Genomic DNA, 18188 nt, shown 5'->3' on the forward strand with positions numbered 1-18188 from the left:
TTATAAGAAATAATTACTCACACAAAAATTACCTACCAATTAAAATTAAAAAAAAATAACAAATAAATAAGTCCTTGGTTTGATTTCTTCGGTTCAAATCTTATAGATAGAAAAAAAAAATATTTGAGAGGGAATTTTAGTAATCAATCCTTATATATAATTTTCTCTTAGTGTTAATCGTTATGGATTTCATTTATGTATAATAATGATTTAAATTTTTTTATATAGAAAAAATACAACTTATTTTTCACATTCTCTATTTAAAAATTAAAAAATAGAAATTATAATATCATTGTTCTGTATATAAATATATACATACCAACATAAATCGAGGATTGAGTTAGTCAAAATAAATCCATTATTTCAATATCCTTCTAAATTATATTGTCAATATTGTAAGCAGTTCATTTGTTAATTTGGTAAATGTTTGCTTTAGAGCTAATAACAAAAGTCATTTTTCTTGTGAGTACCTATATTATCTTTCCTAAATATTTTTGTGTTGAAATTACTTATGTATATTAAAATATGTACTTATAGTGATGTTGGAGCACACCATTTAAGAGAGGATAAAAAATGTTTGTAGTAATTATGAATATTTTGGAGTGAAATTGAAGAGTTTAGAAATTGGAGGGATAATGTCCAAAAATGATTTAATTTTGTATGAGATTTGTATAAGCTTACAAGGACAGATGTTGGCTTAAAGAGGCTAAAGCCTGCATTTGTCACCTACAAAAGAAAGTTGAACTAAGCTAGCTGCTTATTGGCACGCATGTCTTTAAACCTGTACCTCCTCTATCCTTCTAATAGCTTCCTTCATCTTTGGTCTTTGATCAGGATCATTCTCGGTGCAAGCAACCCCAATTCGGAGAAGTTTCACCATCTGATTGCGTGAGTTTGTGTCGTTTGACGACAACTCTGGATCGATCATCTCTGCTTCTGTTCCCTCCGAAACTGCAGAATGTGCCCATTGCACAACATCAGTCCCACCCTTCCCATTGCTGTGATACTGAGCAGGGAACTTTCCAGCGATCACTTCCAGAATGATGATTCCGAGGCAGTAAACATCGGTCTTCTGTGAAACTTTCTGGTTCTGCACAAAGTCTGGGGTTTTGAAGGCAAACAATGCCTGCACTGCAACATTCGGGTTCACCAGTGGCTGAAAGGCATAGTCACTCAAAAGAGGCTCGTAGTCATCACTTAGGAGGACATTGCAAGATTTAAGGTTGCCGTGAGGCAAGTCGTAGGTGGAAAACTCGGTGTAAAGAAAGCCCAACCCTCTTGCAATTCCCTTCACAATCTTCAAACGAATGGGCCATGTCAATTCAGAATGGGATAGACCTCTATCACCATGCAAGACGTAGAACAAGCTTCCTTTGGGCATGTACTCGGTGATGAGGAGCTTCTCCTCCCTACGGTAGTGGTAAGCGAGGGGAGTGATGATGTTACGGTGTCGGATCCTGCCGAACTGTCTCATCTCGGCGTCGAACACCTCCTTCCCTATCTTATTCATCTCCCTCATCCTCTTCACCACCACGCACAGCCCGCTCGCCATCGCCGCCTTGTACGCCGACCCCAGCCCACCGTTCCCCAGCACCTCCGCCGCCGCCTTCATCATGTCCTGCAGCCCAAACACCCCCCTCATCTCGTTCACCATCACGATGTCCCCCCTCTTGTTCTCCCTCCTGTCACTCACGCTCCCCCTCGAGCTCGGCACCTGCACCTCCACCGCCTCCTCCGCGCTGCTGCTCCTGCTCACCGGCGTGAACTCCACCCGCCGCTTCCGCGTCAAAAACAGAAACAACAACGCCGCCAACGACGCCACCATCAGCACCACGATCACCTTCCTCCCCCACCCGTTCCCGTACTCCTCGTCTCCCACGTTGCTCGCCACCGAGTACGACGTGTTGGAAGCCTCGCACACCTTCACCAACGGCTTCCCGCACAGAGCGTCGTTTCCTACGAAAGAGTCCACGGTGAACGTCGCCAGATTCTCGGGAATGGGCCCTTCCAGTTTGTTGAAGGAGAGGTCCAGCGATCTTAGCTGTTGGCGGAAGTTGGGGATTAAGCCTGCGAAGGAGTTGTACTCGAGGTGGAGCTCTTTGAGGAGGTCGAGCCGGGTCAGGGATTGCGGGATGCTGCCGGAGAAGCGGTTGCCGGAGAGCCAGAGTTTCTTGAGGGAGTTCAACGGGGCGAAAAAGTCGTTTGGGATTGTCCCGGAGAAACGATTTTGGGTTAAAAGGAGGGACTTGATTGAGCCCAGTTTGTTGAACTCCGGGATTGGCCCCGAGAAGGAGTTGTTGATGAAGCTGAGGGTTCTGAGGCCGCGAATCTCCGCCAGGGCGTCGACGTCGATTGGTCCCGAGAGGCCCAAGTCGGAGAGGTGAAGGCCCGTTATGACTCCGTTGAAGCAGACAACGCCTAGCCAGGTGCCGGAGCAAGGCGAGACGTTGGGGATCCATGAGGAGAGAGAGCGATCGGCGTTGACAAGGGACTGCTTGAGACGGAGGAGGGATTCGGTTTCGGTTGAAGAAGAGAGAGCGAAGAAGAGGTGGAAGAAGAGGAGGAGGAAGTGGTGGTAGTGGTGGTGGTGGAGGCGAACAGCGGCCATTGGGTGGTTGTCGGAATAATGGACCGCTGCCCGCAGAGATTAAGGTTGTTTGTTTTTTGTGAGGGGGGTTGGTTTTGGGAAGGGAAAGTGAGGCGGGGTGTCATGTTGGAGGTTGGGTTAGTGTGGTTTTGGTGTTTGGGTGTGAGAGAGGAGAGAAGAGAGAAGAGAGGGAGATGAGTGATGATGGTGTGTTTTTGCCAGAAATGCCGTCGGAGATTCTAAGAATAGATGGAGGTTGCACTGGACATGGTGCTCCTCTGGTTCCTTCCGATATGTTTGGACTTCCTATACTATTGGTTTTCGGCATGGAAACTCTAAACTTGCCACATATTTTTTTCACTACACCTTTTTTCAATACTTTAGTATCTATAATTATATATTTTTTAAAAATTTAACATAATATTTAAAAACAACCACTCGCTTATTAAAAAAAAAAAGGATTTCTAACACATCTTGGATGAAATTTACCATTTATAACACTTCCTAACTTCAATCTCTATTTTACATTTTTTTTGTGTGACAATATTTGTGTTTTATTCCTGTAATTTTAATTGAGGTTTGAATTTAGATACTTAACTATAGGATTCTTAGCTTTTCATTTTGTATCAACTTGTCTAAATCATCATTTAAGGAAGAAATTAATTATCATTCAAGGATGAAATTAAGAATGCATTTCGCGGTTTGGTTCAATTTAAAAACTCAATCAAATCAATCATAAATTTTATGAATTTTAAGTTTTTCTCAGTTTAAATTTTATTTATGATTGTCTAAATCATCATTTAGGGACAACGTTAATTTAAATCATATGAAATTAGGTTTGGTTATAAGTTTAAATATAAAAAAAAATCAAGCATAACTATTTTTTTTTTATTTGATTGGTATCAATTTTGCAATTTTATTTATAATTTTTTATCAGACATATATATTTTGTCTTATCATTCTAATATGAGAATCTAATGTTATATAATAATTTCCTTTTATATTTCAATATAATTAAAAACTAATTCTACTCAATTCTATGTATATTATTAAAGAGTTTATAATTTATTTACACACATTAACACTTTCTTTCTTTCTTTTTTTATTTGAAATGGTTAAAATGAAATATAAAAGTACAATATGTGATACAACGTAAGACAACCAAAATTTTCATCAAATTCAAAATATAAATATTAAAAAAAAAATCTCCGTATTATTTATTTTTCGGTAATATTTTACTTTGTTTTAACATTTTTTTTCTAATAAGGATCATTTCATTCATATGTTTCTACTCACGTATTTATAAACATAAACTAAATTAAACATTAAACTTTCTTATTGTATGATATTTCTCATACAAGATAATAAGTAGAGTAATAACTAATATAACAATATTTAAATAACTAATTTAATTTAGTTAGGAAAAATCACTTTCTTTAAAAGAATCAAGACTTGGTGTCAATTGTAAAGTTCACATTTATAAAAAAAAAAAGTACATATTTAAAAACTGATATTGTAATACCATATGTTCATCCAGATCCATATCCTCTTTTCTTCAAACTATATATAATAATAGCTCTACCGCGTGAAAGCCTGCATTTTGAAGGGAAACAAAATTCACAATATTTATAAAATACTTACGAAATTGTATTTTAAGTTTTTTTGAGGAAATTAATGAAGGAAGAAAAAATTACCGAGAAAACGTTGCAGTGACCAGGGTCAGCAAGGTGAGCCATCAAATTCTCAACAGGATCTGCTCCAACGTAAATAGCTTGAAACCAGAACCCTACAAATGCCAACATTGCAAGTCTTCCATTCTTTATCTCCTTCGTCCTCAACACCATCACTGGTTCAGGTGACCCACGACCCCAGTCCATCGGGTCAAACCACAGCCCACCCGGGTACCCGACATCGGGCGTCGGGTTCGTGATGTGAGGCACTTTGGGCTCAATGTCAACGCATCCCGGGTTAAGCATGTCGGCCCATCTTCGACCCTCAACCCAGCCCATCAGGCCCATTTGCACCACGAACAGCGTTGTGTTGTCCGTGAAGTACTCTCGCGCACCGGCATCGTACCAGTTGAAGTTCTCGACATAACCAAGTCTTTCGAGCAGCTCCGGAACCAGAATTCCAAACACTGCAAGCATCGCCCATCTTCCATGCACTAGTTCTGCTTGAGCGAACCACTTTAGCAACTCTGGATCAGACCCTGACCAGACAAAAACATAAAACAACATGGGTTTCGGTTAAACACAACGCAACATTGTACAGAAGTAAAACTAACGTGTGTAGTGTATATATACCTAATCCAAGAGGGTCAAAACCGAAATCACCGGGAAGACTGCAGCAGACAGAAAATTGAAGCAATTAAGCCAAATTCTATTTATTACAAATCAGAAACTTTTGTACACAAACCTGCCATCAAGCCACTCGGGAGGTGAACTACCGGGGAACCACAGTGGTCTATCTGGAGGAAGTGGCTCACACACGGCTGAGACTCCTTTTGTTGCATTTGTCGTTGTTCTTCTGCTCAAACCTAGCCATGTCCCTGTTCTTTCGGCCAAATTAACCTTTTGACGTATTTCTCTGCATCCGCAGAAAATAATGAAACGGTTAGGAGCAACACAACAGCAATAGAATGGTGGTTGAAGTGGTTGAGCCAGCACCTGTTTGGAAGACTTGACAATGCGGTGGAGGAAACTGCTAAAGCCATGAATGAGATGAGAGAAAGTGTTGTGTGGAATGGAAAAATGCAATAGAAGGGTCACGTTTGTGTTTTCTCTGCCTTTATCTGCTATATCCAGATGATGGATAAAATATGAAACGAGGGCCAATGGTATATGAAACCCACACGTGGCACGTATATAAGAGTCCATGGAAAGATAGATAATTGTATAGTATGGCCTACTGTCGGACCAAGGACCATCGGTCAAGCGGATCAAGGACCATCGGTCAGGTGGACCTTCATTTATGAAGACAATCGACAGGACGCACGACCTATCGGTCGACCACACCAAAACCTGGATCAATAATCAAGTTTAAAACACAATTGGGTCATGATTAAGAAACTCTAATCACAGGCCCAAACCAAAAACTATAAATAAAAGCCCAGGGTAGGTTGGTAAACACCTTCAACTCGCATTTTATTACAGCATATACTGCTACCTACCGATCGGTCTTAAACTGACTTAAGCATCGGAGCCTTTTAGACAGGTACCCCGATCGCCCGACCAGCCGAACGGGAGGAGAGCCGAGCTACGGAGGGAAATGTAGGACCTGGATGTTAACTGTGGGCGGATCCGAGAAGAGCTTGACTGGACGACCGAGCGGCAAGAGAAAGAATTGTATAAACTCGTTAAGGAGGACGTCAAACAAGAGGAGAAAAAAGGTAATTTAAGTGTTGATTGTAGGTGCTTGATCCCTACACCCGAAAAATAATAATAAAAGTATATTTTTGAAGACAAAATATTTCATTTTTTAAATTCATATTTTCTACAAAAAAATGTTGGTTAAATAATTTTAAAAGTTAATGTATCTATTTAAGATATTAACCCGCAAATTCGAGTTCAGAACAGGGCACAATCTGCTTGCATTAATTTGCCGGACACTTATTCCTATTCTAACAAAATTACTTTTTAGGGCAGAAATAATACAGTTGTTGCATTGATCGGTCAAACCTATCGAATATCATTATTGAACCTTGTCCTCGAGATCTGGGTGGAGTGTTGGGCTTAACGTGGATAGAGCAAAGAAAGGTATTTCGGCTGAGGGAATTTTTTCCTCCACCCTATGTTTTTCTCTTGCACTCGATTTTTAAATTAAGTAACTTTATATGTATGGAAAATGAGTATAAATTATAGAACTTACAAGTTACAGGTGAAATAGGTTCATTAAGTATTTAAAGATAGTTTCTCCAAAATACATAATACAATAGTATTTAGTACAATTATTTGTTTAAGGATAGCATATTGTTGTACAATAGTATTTTCACTTATTCTGGGTGTGATAAATATAAGTTATTGTTTCTGTTATAGTTCTGTGGTATTGTGTGCAGGTGTGTATGTGTAGGAAGAACAAAACAAACAAAATTATTTAAAAAATAAAAAATACCTACATTAGGTATCAATTATAACCAAAATAATCTATGCCAAAATATTTTTCTGCATGGATGAATCTAATGGTATATAATTATTTTGTGTTTAAATTATAATTTTATATTGTACAATTTATTATACAAATTTGAAAAATAATATGAAATGCAAACTACATTTTAGATTACGGAATTCGTAATTCAAAATTATATTTTAGATTTTACAATTCATAATGCAAATTTACAAGACAATTCATAATCTAAAATACATTACGGATTGTACAATTTATAATGTAAATTTTGAAGACAACACGAGTAGAGATGTCAAAAAAATCTTTACTTGTGGATATTCGCGCATAAAACCTGTAACAGATAAGAAATGAATATTGAAAATGGATACCCACGGATAACGGGTACGAGTATCAAAGTATCCGTACCCGTGATACTCATACCTGCTACACTCTAATTTAAATTAAAAATAATTATTAAAACATTAACACATTGATTTTGAATAGGTTATTTTTTATCAATTGGTTTTAAAAAATCTTCATTTATTTGTAAATCGTCATTCAACACTATCTAAATGAGTTATTTTTACTTTGTTTGAAATTTATAAAGGTTATACATTGTATTTTTATTTAAATTTATGGTTAAATTTTTTTATTAAATATTAAAAAAAATTTACAAATACCTGCGGGTATCCATGAATATCCTTGGATATTAGCAAAATATGCAGTACCCGCAAAATGGATACCCATACGAATATGGATACGGGTACGAGGTGGATATTTGTTCAATGGGTAAAGTACGGAGGAATTACTATTCGTACCCTACCCACCTCGTTGACATCCCTAAACACGAGGATGCAAAGTTTTTAATAAGGAATATCTAAGTCATTTCATTAATACTATGGAGGTGCAGGAAGAAAACATCGAGGTGCAACAAGAAATTTCCTAGGCTAATTTTAGTGTGGAAATATGTTTTTCCAAGGAATTAATCTTAGAAACTGATGCATCGGGGCAAGTATAGGTATAGTTTTGAGTCAAGAACAATACCTTATAGCTTTCTTTGAAGACGTTATTATTTTTTGTTTTAGAATAATATCTTGGTGGTTACCAAGATGTCCTAGTCTTTAGGAATTTTTCCTCTATTTCTGTTATTTTGTCACCACTAGCCTATGTTTACGCTAAGTGGATTCTTGCATTTTTTATTCAGTGTTTATTTAAACTGTGCTGCACATCAATAATAAGTAAGTCATTTGTTATCTGCGTTATTTACATATCAGTGTTAACAATTCGGTATCAAGAGCCTCCATTGGGCCTGATACATCAACATCAAAGTAGCAATCTTTGAGTTTTCGTTTACAGCAAAACAACATGACTTCAGAAGGAAGCTTTGTACAACCCGCTATTCCTAGCTTTGACGGTCACTATGACCATTGGAGCATGTTGATGGAGAACTTTCTACACTCTAAGGAGTATTGGGAGTTGATTGATCCCGGTTATGTTACAGTAACAGACAATATAACACATACCGAAGCCCAACAGAAGAAGATTGATGTGATGAAATTGAAAGATATGGAGGTAAAAAATTACCTCTTTCAAGCAATTGATCGCACAGTTCTAGACACCATTCTAGCAAAAAACACTTCCAAAGAAATATAGGATGCTATGAAAAAGAAATATGTTGGAAATGCAAGGGTTAAAAGGTCTCATCTTCAAGCTCTCCGCAGAGAATTTGAAGTTTTGGAGATGCAATTTGGTACCGTGACAAAGTATTTTTCTAGGGTTATGATAATGGCCAATAAAATGCGGACATATGGAGAGAACATGCTTGATGTCAAGGTGGTTGAAAAAATTCTTCGTTCTCTAAGGGAGAAATTTGATTATATTGTGTGTTCTATTGAAGAGTCCAAGAACATCGATGATCTTTCCATTGATGCGCTACAAAGCTCATTAGTGGTACACGAACAAAAATTTCAAAGACAGAATAATGAGGAATAGGCACTGCAAGTTGCTGAAGGGAGTCGACCGAGGAAGATGAAGAGCTCAAAGAAGAGGTCGAGGTCGTGGTCGTGGTTATTTTAACAAAAGCAACTGTTGAATGTTATCAATGCCATCAACTCGGCCATTTTAGCTATGAATGCCCTCGGAACAAAGAAGCTAGCCATGTCGAGACTATCGAGGAAGAAAAACTGCTATTAATGGCATATGAAGAGTCATTTGAGTTTAAAAGGAAAGAAGCATGGTTCCTTGATTCAGGATGTTTAAATAACATGTGCGGTGATTCAACTCTATTTCACGACCTTGATGAAACTTTTCGTCATTCCGTGAAATTGGGCAACAACACAAAGATGAACGTGATGGGAAAAGGGAGCATAAGGTTGTCGTTAGGTAGAGTAAATCTAATAATCACTGAAGTATATTATATTCCAGAGTTGAGAAACAACCTCTTAAATATGGGGCAACTCCAAGAGAAAGGCTTGGCCATTCTAATCAAGGAACGGAAGTGCAAGATTTTTCATCCAGAAAAGGGTCTGATCATTCAAACCAATATGAGTGCCAATAGGATGTTTTTCTCGTTGCCTTTGTCGTCAGTTAATCAATGCTTTCAAATAATCACCGAAGATTTATCACATCTTTGGCAAACAAGATATGGCCATCTGAGTTACAGTGGCTTGAGAACACTACTCAGTAAGAACATGGTACGTGGCTGATAATGTTAATTTTTACCATTATTCAAGCTATATTTCATTAGCAAAATCATCTCTTCCAAAGCTTTTAACCCACTTAATCCTCAATTTTACTTTACTTTTGTAAATAAATACATTTTGGGTTACATTCATCTAAATATACCACTAATCCCCATTTTTGTGTCCTTTTTGTAGATGGGAAGCTTTGTTCCAACAATCTAGACTAATGAGTGACCCGAAATAGCAAGGAGAAGAAGGAAAATGTCAACAGGAAGTGTCAAGCGACACAATGCCAGCGCCAGACGCAAGATGCAGCCAGCACCTGGCGGCAGAATGAAGGCTCCAGGCGACAGAGTGGCTCACCGCTTGGCGGCACCTGTACACCGCCAGACGGTAGATGCAGAGGTTAGCCATTGTTTTTTCGCTAGCGCCTGGCGATGAGAGGCTTCCGCCAGGCGCCAGTTTTCGCTGATATGGCAAGTTGGCCTTTTTCTTCTGCTTTCGCGAGGGGAAACTCATCTTGGACACTTTGGAGCTCGAGCAACGCAATTTGGAGCACTTGGAGGGCTGCTAGGGCTAGTGGGAACTACCCTTTCTTCCTCTTTGTATCTCCTTCCTCTTCCATTTCCGTTTTGTAAGCTTGAGCTCTCCATGACAATGGAGAGCTAAACCCATTTTTGTTGGGGTTAGATGTAGCCACTGAACTTTCATGTATTTTTGAATGATTTGAATATATAAATGCTTCTTCCATTGATTGCTAGTATCTTTGTTTATGTGCTTAAAACTTGCTTTGTTTTGACTATTCATTGCATGATATTTGGATCATTAGGTATTGGAAAATATCTCTTAAAACCTAGAATTGGAACAAGATACCTAATGGAACTTGTATCTAGGAATGGAACTTGACCCATTAGTTGTCTTAAACCCTAATTTGTAAAGCGGATTTGTTTATTTAGGGATTCAAGGAATTGACTCTAAATAAGGAAACCTAGGCTCATTCAACTAAGGAATTAGAATTTGAGTAGACTTGTGGGTTGACATTAGTAATTAATGGAGAAGAGTTTTATTGCTTAATATACATGAGAGTGAAGTAGGTGAAGTCTAACTCCAACAATATCAATCCATTGCATTTCTAGTCTTTACCATTTTCTAGAGTCTTTAAATATCCAAGTTCAATTTTCCTTGTTTATGAAAGATTTACTTTCTTACATACAAAACCCAAATTATGAATTCATTCATTAGTTTAAATTAGTCACTAATTAAGCAAATATTTAGTATACACGAGTCTCTTGGGAAACGATATTTTGGTCTTACCGGTTACTACTTGTGCGACTTGGTACACTTGCCAAAGTCTTAACAGTGGCCTCCCTCACCTTCCTCTATTAACTGAAATCTGCACTGATTGTATCAAAGGGAAGCAATATTGCGATCGTATTCCCAAGCAGAGTAATTGGAGAGCAACTCAGAAGCTGGAATTTATTCATGCAGACATATGTGGTCCCATCACTCCCATATCTAATAGCAACAAAAGGTATATTCTACTATTTATTGATGATTACAATAGAAAAGCATGGGTGTATTTTTTGGTAGAAAAATCAGAAACATTGCACTCTTTCAAATGCTTCAAGATTATGGTTGAAAAGGAGGCCGAAATATCAATTCAAATGAATTCAATGAATTCTGCAAAGAGCATAGGATAAAGAGGCAATTAACTACTGCCTTCACTCCACAACAAAATGTTGTTGCTGAAAGGAAGAATAGAACAATGATGAATATGGTTCGGTCCATGTTATCAGGTAAAAGCATTCCTAAGTCTTTCTGGCCAGAGGCAGTAAACTAGACTATTTATCTTTTAAACAGGTGTCCTACGCTGGTTGTGAAAGATGTTACAGTTGAGAAAGCATGGAGTGGTGTGAAATGTAACGTCCTAGCCGGAAATTACTTTTTAAAATAAATATGTCACAGCCTCATTTATTAAGCGCGATTTCCCAAAACATGCGGGAAAAAAAATTTAAGTATCGATGTTCAACGCGCTAACATAAATAAAAATAGTCGTAAAATGCGTAATACGATTAAGATTGTTTGTACAATTATTACAAAGAAAAACCATGGTCCAACATGAAAACTGGTGATAACAAAATCGCTGGAAGATCCCCACTCTGTCTCTACGTACCTGCCTGCTCACCTGCATTATCATCTGCTCCCATGTAACAAGTTACATGATCATCGCCACACACACACAGATAGGGTGAGCTCATTTAAATAAAACCAAACACATAAAATATTAAATACAACATCGCAACCTTAAAACCCCGAGTTAGTATTCTTCTCCCTTGTTCCTTACTTCTCCACTTCCAATACTTTCTTTATACGTCTATCATTTCTATACCCTTTAGGTGAGAACGATGATCGATCTTTGTTGCACGAGTGTCTACTCGCCCCTCCGACTATAGGCCACCACCTGATAGTCCACACGTGGGAATAACATTGCCACACCATCTCACTGTGACACCAAGTGGAGTTCCCCGAAACAAACATGAAGTTTGTAGCTGTTCCAGACTACCAAAGCTCTATCAGAATCACTCTGAAGAGGGCAATCACCCGAACCTCTCTGTACGAGCCACAACTCGCACACTCCACTGGACTTCCTAAACCACCGGGCTACAACCTAGAGTGGTCACATGTTACCCCAATACAAGATTACACTCGTAACTGGGCCCCTAGCCAAAGCATCGCATCATGAACATCCCCTAAAGCTGTGTAGAACCTTTCCTCACGCACCATCACTGAACCAAAACCGTTTGGCGCGCATCCCACGTCGCCAGGCACACACCAGGTTCAGACCACCTGATGGGCATCACACACCACCAGGCGCCACGCGCCTGCAGCATCATCACTGCATCGTCACCGCCGGGCGGACTCCACCTTGCCGCCACCGCCTAACGCACCTACCTGCACCGCCAGGCGCCACTGCACCTTCAGGACCTCTGCTATACCATACCGCCTGGCGGAACTACCCCTACCGCCAGGCGCCATGCGTCAACAGTGGCCACTGCCACTGATTTGTATTCCGTCCGCTTGGCGGCTCGCTCTCGCCGCCAAGCGCCATACCAGTAGCGCAATGCTACTGACTTTGGCACTTAAAACATATCCCAATGGATCTTAAATCATACCACACACAACTTATAAAACAATTTGGACACACCAAGCATAGTTCTATTTCTAGAATATCATACACACCTTTTTAATCAAGTAAATTGTAATTACCAATGTTGCACACACTTCTCCAAAATCACACAAACAATGTAGCAAATTAACTACAACATCCCATAAACATAATCTTCATATATCCCTACATGTTAATAAACTGAATTGCACTTGGCACTCTTCTCATTTATTAGCATACCATTTCATATAAATCTATCTCACCCTTTCTACCATATTAACATACCTTCTGAATCTAACTTACCACATACACCCAAATGTTCAAAGATCACTGCTATCTATATCACACCACCCACTTTCATTTAATTCAGTCTCCCTTAGTCTTATTTAAGTCAAATTATCCTTACCTGTTAAATTTTTGAATCTTACACATATAGTTTGTCCATTAAGTACCCAAGGACACAGAGCCCAAACAAAAATACATAAATCCACTAACTGGCAGGCCGCCTGGCGGCAGTTCATGCGCCGCCAGGCAGTGCATACACTTCTGGAAACTTCCCAGGTTTTTCCCGCACTGAACCACACCCCAAACCTTCCAATCCCAGTTTTCCCCCTCGTACAGACATATTTTTCCATCAAAGTATCATTCAGAATTCATATATCACCCACAGTAGCATCAATTCTGCAAAACCAACCTACCATCATTGACAAAATTCATGTTTATCTATCACTGATTCCATCATAAACCCTAACCCCCGATTCCAACTTCAAGGTCATACAATTTCCGCCAAATTCATAATTTTCGATCGTAATTCAGGGTAATAATAATATACGTGCAATAAACTTCAATCCACACATCATCACGACAATAAAACACCAAAACCAAAAGAATCTGGGCACGCAGTTTATGTCGCCTGGCGGGTCATCTTCAGCCGCCAGGCGGTTCACAGAAAGAAAAACCAGTATTTGATGTTCTGGTGTATGTGTTGCCTGGCGGGCTTTCACGATGCCGCCAGGCGGTTTCTAAAATTTCCAGAACGCGATGAATTTTAAAGAAACGCAGAGACAGTTGCATTCCATTCATCAAATTTCTCACAAGGCATATAATTCATCATACAAAACATCGAGAAAAACTCCCCTAACCTGGAATTCCTTCGCTTAAAATGACACGCTTGCGTTCTTTCATTGAATTCCAACAACTCCTCAAGCTCTCCCGCTGTCCAGCCCTTCAATCCCACTCTCTACTCATTGTTTCTCTCTGAATTCGTACAGCCCTCAATGCCCCAATTGTGCAAACTCCAAAACCCTCCTCTCTCTCTCACAATTAGCCTACGAAATTGCTTGTGATAAGTGTCATTCAAGACCATTATGGGATTGTTTTTCAGCCCCTTTGAATGCCTTAACGTGGTTGCTGGTGTTCTACCTCCTCTCTTCTTTGCCAAAAATCAAGTTTAGCAAAAAGAAAACTTAATTTAGATCTCACCAAGGTTTGAACCCCCAACCTTGCAAATATTAAGTCAATGCTAAACCATCAAGTCGATTCATGTTTCTTGCCAATTAACATAACTCAAATATTATATTCTTACTTAACACACACATTCATATTATTAAAACAATAATAATTAAATAACACATAAATAGCATACATAAGACTCGAACCCAAGTCCTCTTATACAATCAAAGTACTCTCAACCACATGAGCTAGCACTTTTCCACCTTACATCAACCATTATTAAATGCCATAAAGGCTTCCACGACCCGCATTTATTAACTAATTATTTATTTAATTAATTAAATTTCACGGGTCTTACATGAAACCTTTAGTTAGTTATTTCATAGTCTTTGGATGCATGGCACATGCACATGTTCCTAACGTGCGGAGAATTAAACTCGACAACAAAAGCACCACTCGTGTGTTGTTGGGAGTTAGTGAAGAATCAAAAGGATATAGGTTGTTTGATCCAATTGTTAAAAGATTTATTATCAGCAGAGATGTGATATTTGAAGAAGACAAGCAATGGGACTGGACTGAGACATAAGCAGTACCCGATTTGGAATGGAATAACAGTGAGCCCGAGAATGATGATGAAAAAGTAGCAGAAGATGATGAATCTGGTGGAAGTGAAGATGGAGTGTTTCAGCAATCTCCAAACAGATAGAGGCAAAGAGACAAACAACCGCCTACATGGATGGATGATTATGTTAGTGGTGAGGGTTATCAGAGGATGAGATCCACAAGGCACTAATGGTGTCAAGTGATCCCGTGTGTTTTGAAGATGTTGTAAAGATTTTCAACTGGAGATTGGCTATGAATGACGAAATCAATTCCATCACCAAAAATAATACATGGACACTTACCGAACTACTTATTGGAGTTAAAAAGATTAGAGTGAAATGGGTTTACAAAACCAAATATAATGAGCATGGATAGATTGACAAGTATAAGGCTAGATTGGTAGCCAAAGGGTATTCTCAAAAGCATGGAGTTGACTTCACAGAGGTTTATGCACCAGTTGCAAGAATGGATACAATGCGGATGATTATTGCTCTAGCTGCTCATCAAAATTGGCAAATTTTTCAACTAGATGTTAAATCGGCCTTCCTACATGGTGAATTAAATGAGGATGTCTATGTAGAGCAACCAAGAGGATATGAAAAGAAGGGTAGTGAGCACTTGGTCTACAAGTTGCACAAAGCCTTGTATGGGTTAAAGCAAGCTCCACGCGCTTGGTTTAGTCGAATTGAAGCTCATTTCATTGCTGAAGGATTTCAACGATGTGATAGTGAGCAAACTCTATTCACCAAGAAAAATCAAGACGAAAAAATTATCATTGTAAGTATCTATGTTGATGATTTAATTTCCACTGGCAATTATGCCATTATGATATCTGAATTCAAAAATTCCATGTTAAGAGAATTTGATATGTCTGATTTGGGGAAGATGAGATTTTTCCTTTGAATTGAAGTGTTGCAAAGGCCATGTGGCATTTATATATGTTAAAGAAAGTATGCATTGGAAGTATTAAGGAGGTTTGGGATGCTATATAGCAATGCAGTATGCAACCCAATAGTTCCTGATTGCAGATTGAGCAAAAATGAAAACAGAAATACTGTTGATGAAACTTATTTTAAGCAGCTGGTTGGAAGTCTGATGTATCTCACCACCATAAGACCTGACATGATGTTTATCACTTGCCTTATAAGCAGATATATGGCAAAACCATTGGACATTCATCTCCAAGCAGCTAAAAGAGCCCTACGATATCTAAAAGGTACTATAATTATGGAATTTATTATAAGACAACAGGAGATGGTAAGTTGGTGGGATTCACAGACAGTGACTATGCAGGAGATATAGAAGATAGAAAAAGCACATCTGGTTATGTGTTTTTAATGAATTCAAGTGTTGTCTCATGGTGCTCAAAGAAACAACCAATTGTAACTTTATCCACCATAGAGGCAGAATTTGTCAAGGAGTATGGATTAAGAGAATTCTAAAGGAGTTGGGACATGACTATAAAGACTGCACAACTATCATGTGTGATAATAACTCAACCATCAAATTGTCTAAAAATCCTATCATGCACGGCCGAAATAAACATATTGATGTTAGGTTTCATTTTCTAAAGAAATCTTACAAAGGAAGGCACAATTGAATTAGTTCATTGCAAAAATCAAGAATAGGTGACAGATATTATGACCAAACCATTGAAGGTTGATGTTTTTGAGAAGCTTCGGAAGCTACTAGGAGTGTGTGATATGACTGATATAAACTAATTGCCTCACTTCATAGCATTTAGTTTAAGGGAGGAAGTGAAGACGTTATTATTTTCTGTTTTAGAATAATATCTTGGTGGTTACCAAGATGTCCCAGTCTTTAGGGATTTTTCCTCTGTTTCTGTTGTTTTGTCACCACTAGCCTATGTTTACGCTAAGTGGATTCTTGCATTTCTGATTCTGTGTTTATTTAAACTTGCCGCACATCAATAATAAGTAAGTCATTTGTTATATGCGTTATTTACATATCAGTGTTAACATTCTTTTCCAAGCAACTTTCCCCAAGAATGCAGAAGCAGTCAACATATATATATAAGGGAATTTTATGCCATTATTGAAATTGTGGCAAAATTCAAAAATTATTTGTTGGGATATAGGTTTGTTATTAAAACATATCAGAGAAGCTTAAAGTCTCTTACAAAATAAATCATAAAATCCTGAACAGCAGAAGTGGTTGCATGTTAGGCTATGATTTCTCCATCGAATACAAGCCTGGAAAAGAAAACATTGTTGTTGATTCATTAACTAGATCATTTTTTATGGCATGGTTTAAGCCGAAAGTAAATATCATTTCAATCCTGAGGAAGGCATTACGGGAAGATTCACATAAGAAAAACATCATGGACTTATGTGTGTAAAACAAGAAGCCACATCCTAATTATTATGTGAAGGATGACTCGCTCATTTGGAAAGGAAGGCTAGTTATTCTTGCAGAGTATGACATAGTTAAGTAAATTTTGACAGAATTTCATTCATCTTGATCGAGGGACATTCTGGAATTGCTAGAACATTATCCATAATTGCTTCACAATTTTTTTGGGAGGGTATGCAACATGATATCCAGAAATTTGTCCAGGAATACCTCGTTTGTCAACAATCAAAATCATAATTTGCTTTACCTGTTGGATTACTCCAACCAAATATAGGAAGATTTGGCTATGGATTTTATCATAGGATTGCCCTGTTATAATTGGTTCACTGTAATTCTGGTGGTAATAGACAGGTTGCCCAAATGTACTCAGAAACTCTAATTTTTTATTTAAATTGAGAGGAAGAAAATTTATTTCTTAATAATGATAACATCGACTTCTACATATTTAATAATAAACCACGTACAAAACCTCTCGATACCGATTACATTTAATTTTACAAGAATCGCATAATCGATTCACTTTTAAAATATAAAAGGACTTGATTGAATTTTTGAAAAGGTAAGCAAGTTGAAATTAAGTATTTTAATTTAAAAAGTATAAGTAAGTCTGTTAAATAATAACAAGTGCAATTAAAATAAGAATTGTACAATTGACTTCCCACAAAAATACAATTGCAGGAAATAAAATTTAAACAACAATTATTACAATTAAAATTGTGAAATGATATATATGTTTTTCAATCACTAGCAATTATATCCATCACTTTCAAGCTTGTATTCGTTTCAGCAAGTTCAACTTTTTTATGTTTATCTTCAATACTCATTCTCAATTATCTTTTTCACATCACTCAAATTAATCATTAATGATGAAACTCCAAATAAAAAAGAGATTATTTAAATTTTTGTTTTTTGTTTCACTATATTTAAATTTTAGTAGCCTTCCATGACAATATTATATTTATTTTACTAATTTTTCTCACATTGACAATGAAAGAAGACATTACTCTTAATCGTGGCATTTCATTAAACACTTCTAACACAATTAAAAACATGAAATTTTCACTCAGCATCCAAAATTGAAGATAGAAAGACGGAAAATAAAGAAAGCCTTATTAAGTAGTTGCAATTATTTTCTTTTTCTTTCCACCATATGTTACGTTAACAAAGTAGATGAAAACATTTTTAGAAGAAAAAAAACTCATTAACAATCACATCTATGTCATAA

General features: G+C 37.7%; 1 protein-coding gene and 2 pseudogenes across 1 annotated transcript; 1 reads left to right on the forward strand and 2 right to left on the reverse strand.

Annotated features, from left to right (window-relative positions):
• Positions 1-640: 640 nt before the first annotated feature.
• Positions 641-2956, reverse strand: LOC114162805 (pollen receptor-like kinase 3 pseudogene; annotated as a pseudogene).
• A 1083-nt stretch (positions 2957-4039) lies between these two features.
• Positions 4040-5419, reverse strand: LHCA6 (PSI type II chlorophyll a/b-binding protein (Lhca2*1)). Its single transcript, XM_028046953.2, has 5 exons — positions 5254-5419; positions 5003-5173; positions 4891-4928; positions 4282-4796; positions 4040-4180 (listed from the first exon to the last, which is right to left on the reverse strand). The coding sequence occupies exons 1-5, from the start codon at positions 5298-5300 to the stop codon at positions 4166-4168; spliced, it is 786 nt and encodes a 261-aa protein (XP_027902754.1). The 5' UTR covers positions 5301-5419; the 3' UTR covers positions 4040-4165.
• A 2634-nt stretch (positions 5420-8053) lies between these two features.
• On the forward strand, positions 8054-8780 carry LOC146883460 (uncharacterized; annotated as a pseudogene).
• Positions 8781-18188: the final 9408 nt, after the last annotated feature.

Source organism: Vigna unguiculata, chromosome 9, assembly GCF_037176805.1.
Source record: "Vigna unguiculata cultivar grain cowpea cultivar isolate G323 ecotype 2 chromosome 9, ASM3717680v1, whole genome shotgun sequence".
NCBI lineage: Eukaryota > Viridiplantae > Streptophyta > Magnoliopsida > Fabales > Fabaceae > Vigna > Vigna unguiculata.

Coding starts and splice junctions, on each gene's coding strand:
- LHCA6 (XM_028046953.2), bottom strand. CDS start 5,300: ATGGCTTTAGCAGTTTCCTCCACCGCATTGTCAAGTCTTCCAAACAG. Junction 4,929..5,002: donor CCCGAGTGGCTTGATGGCAG/GTTTGTGTACAA, acceptor TGTCTGCTGCAG/TCTTCCCGGTGATTTCGGTT. Junction 4,797..4,890: donor TTTTGACCCTCTTGGATTAG/GTATATATACAC, acceptor TTGTCTGGTCAG/GGTCTGATCCAGAGTTGCTA.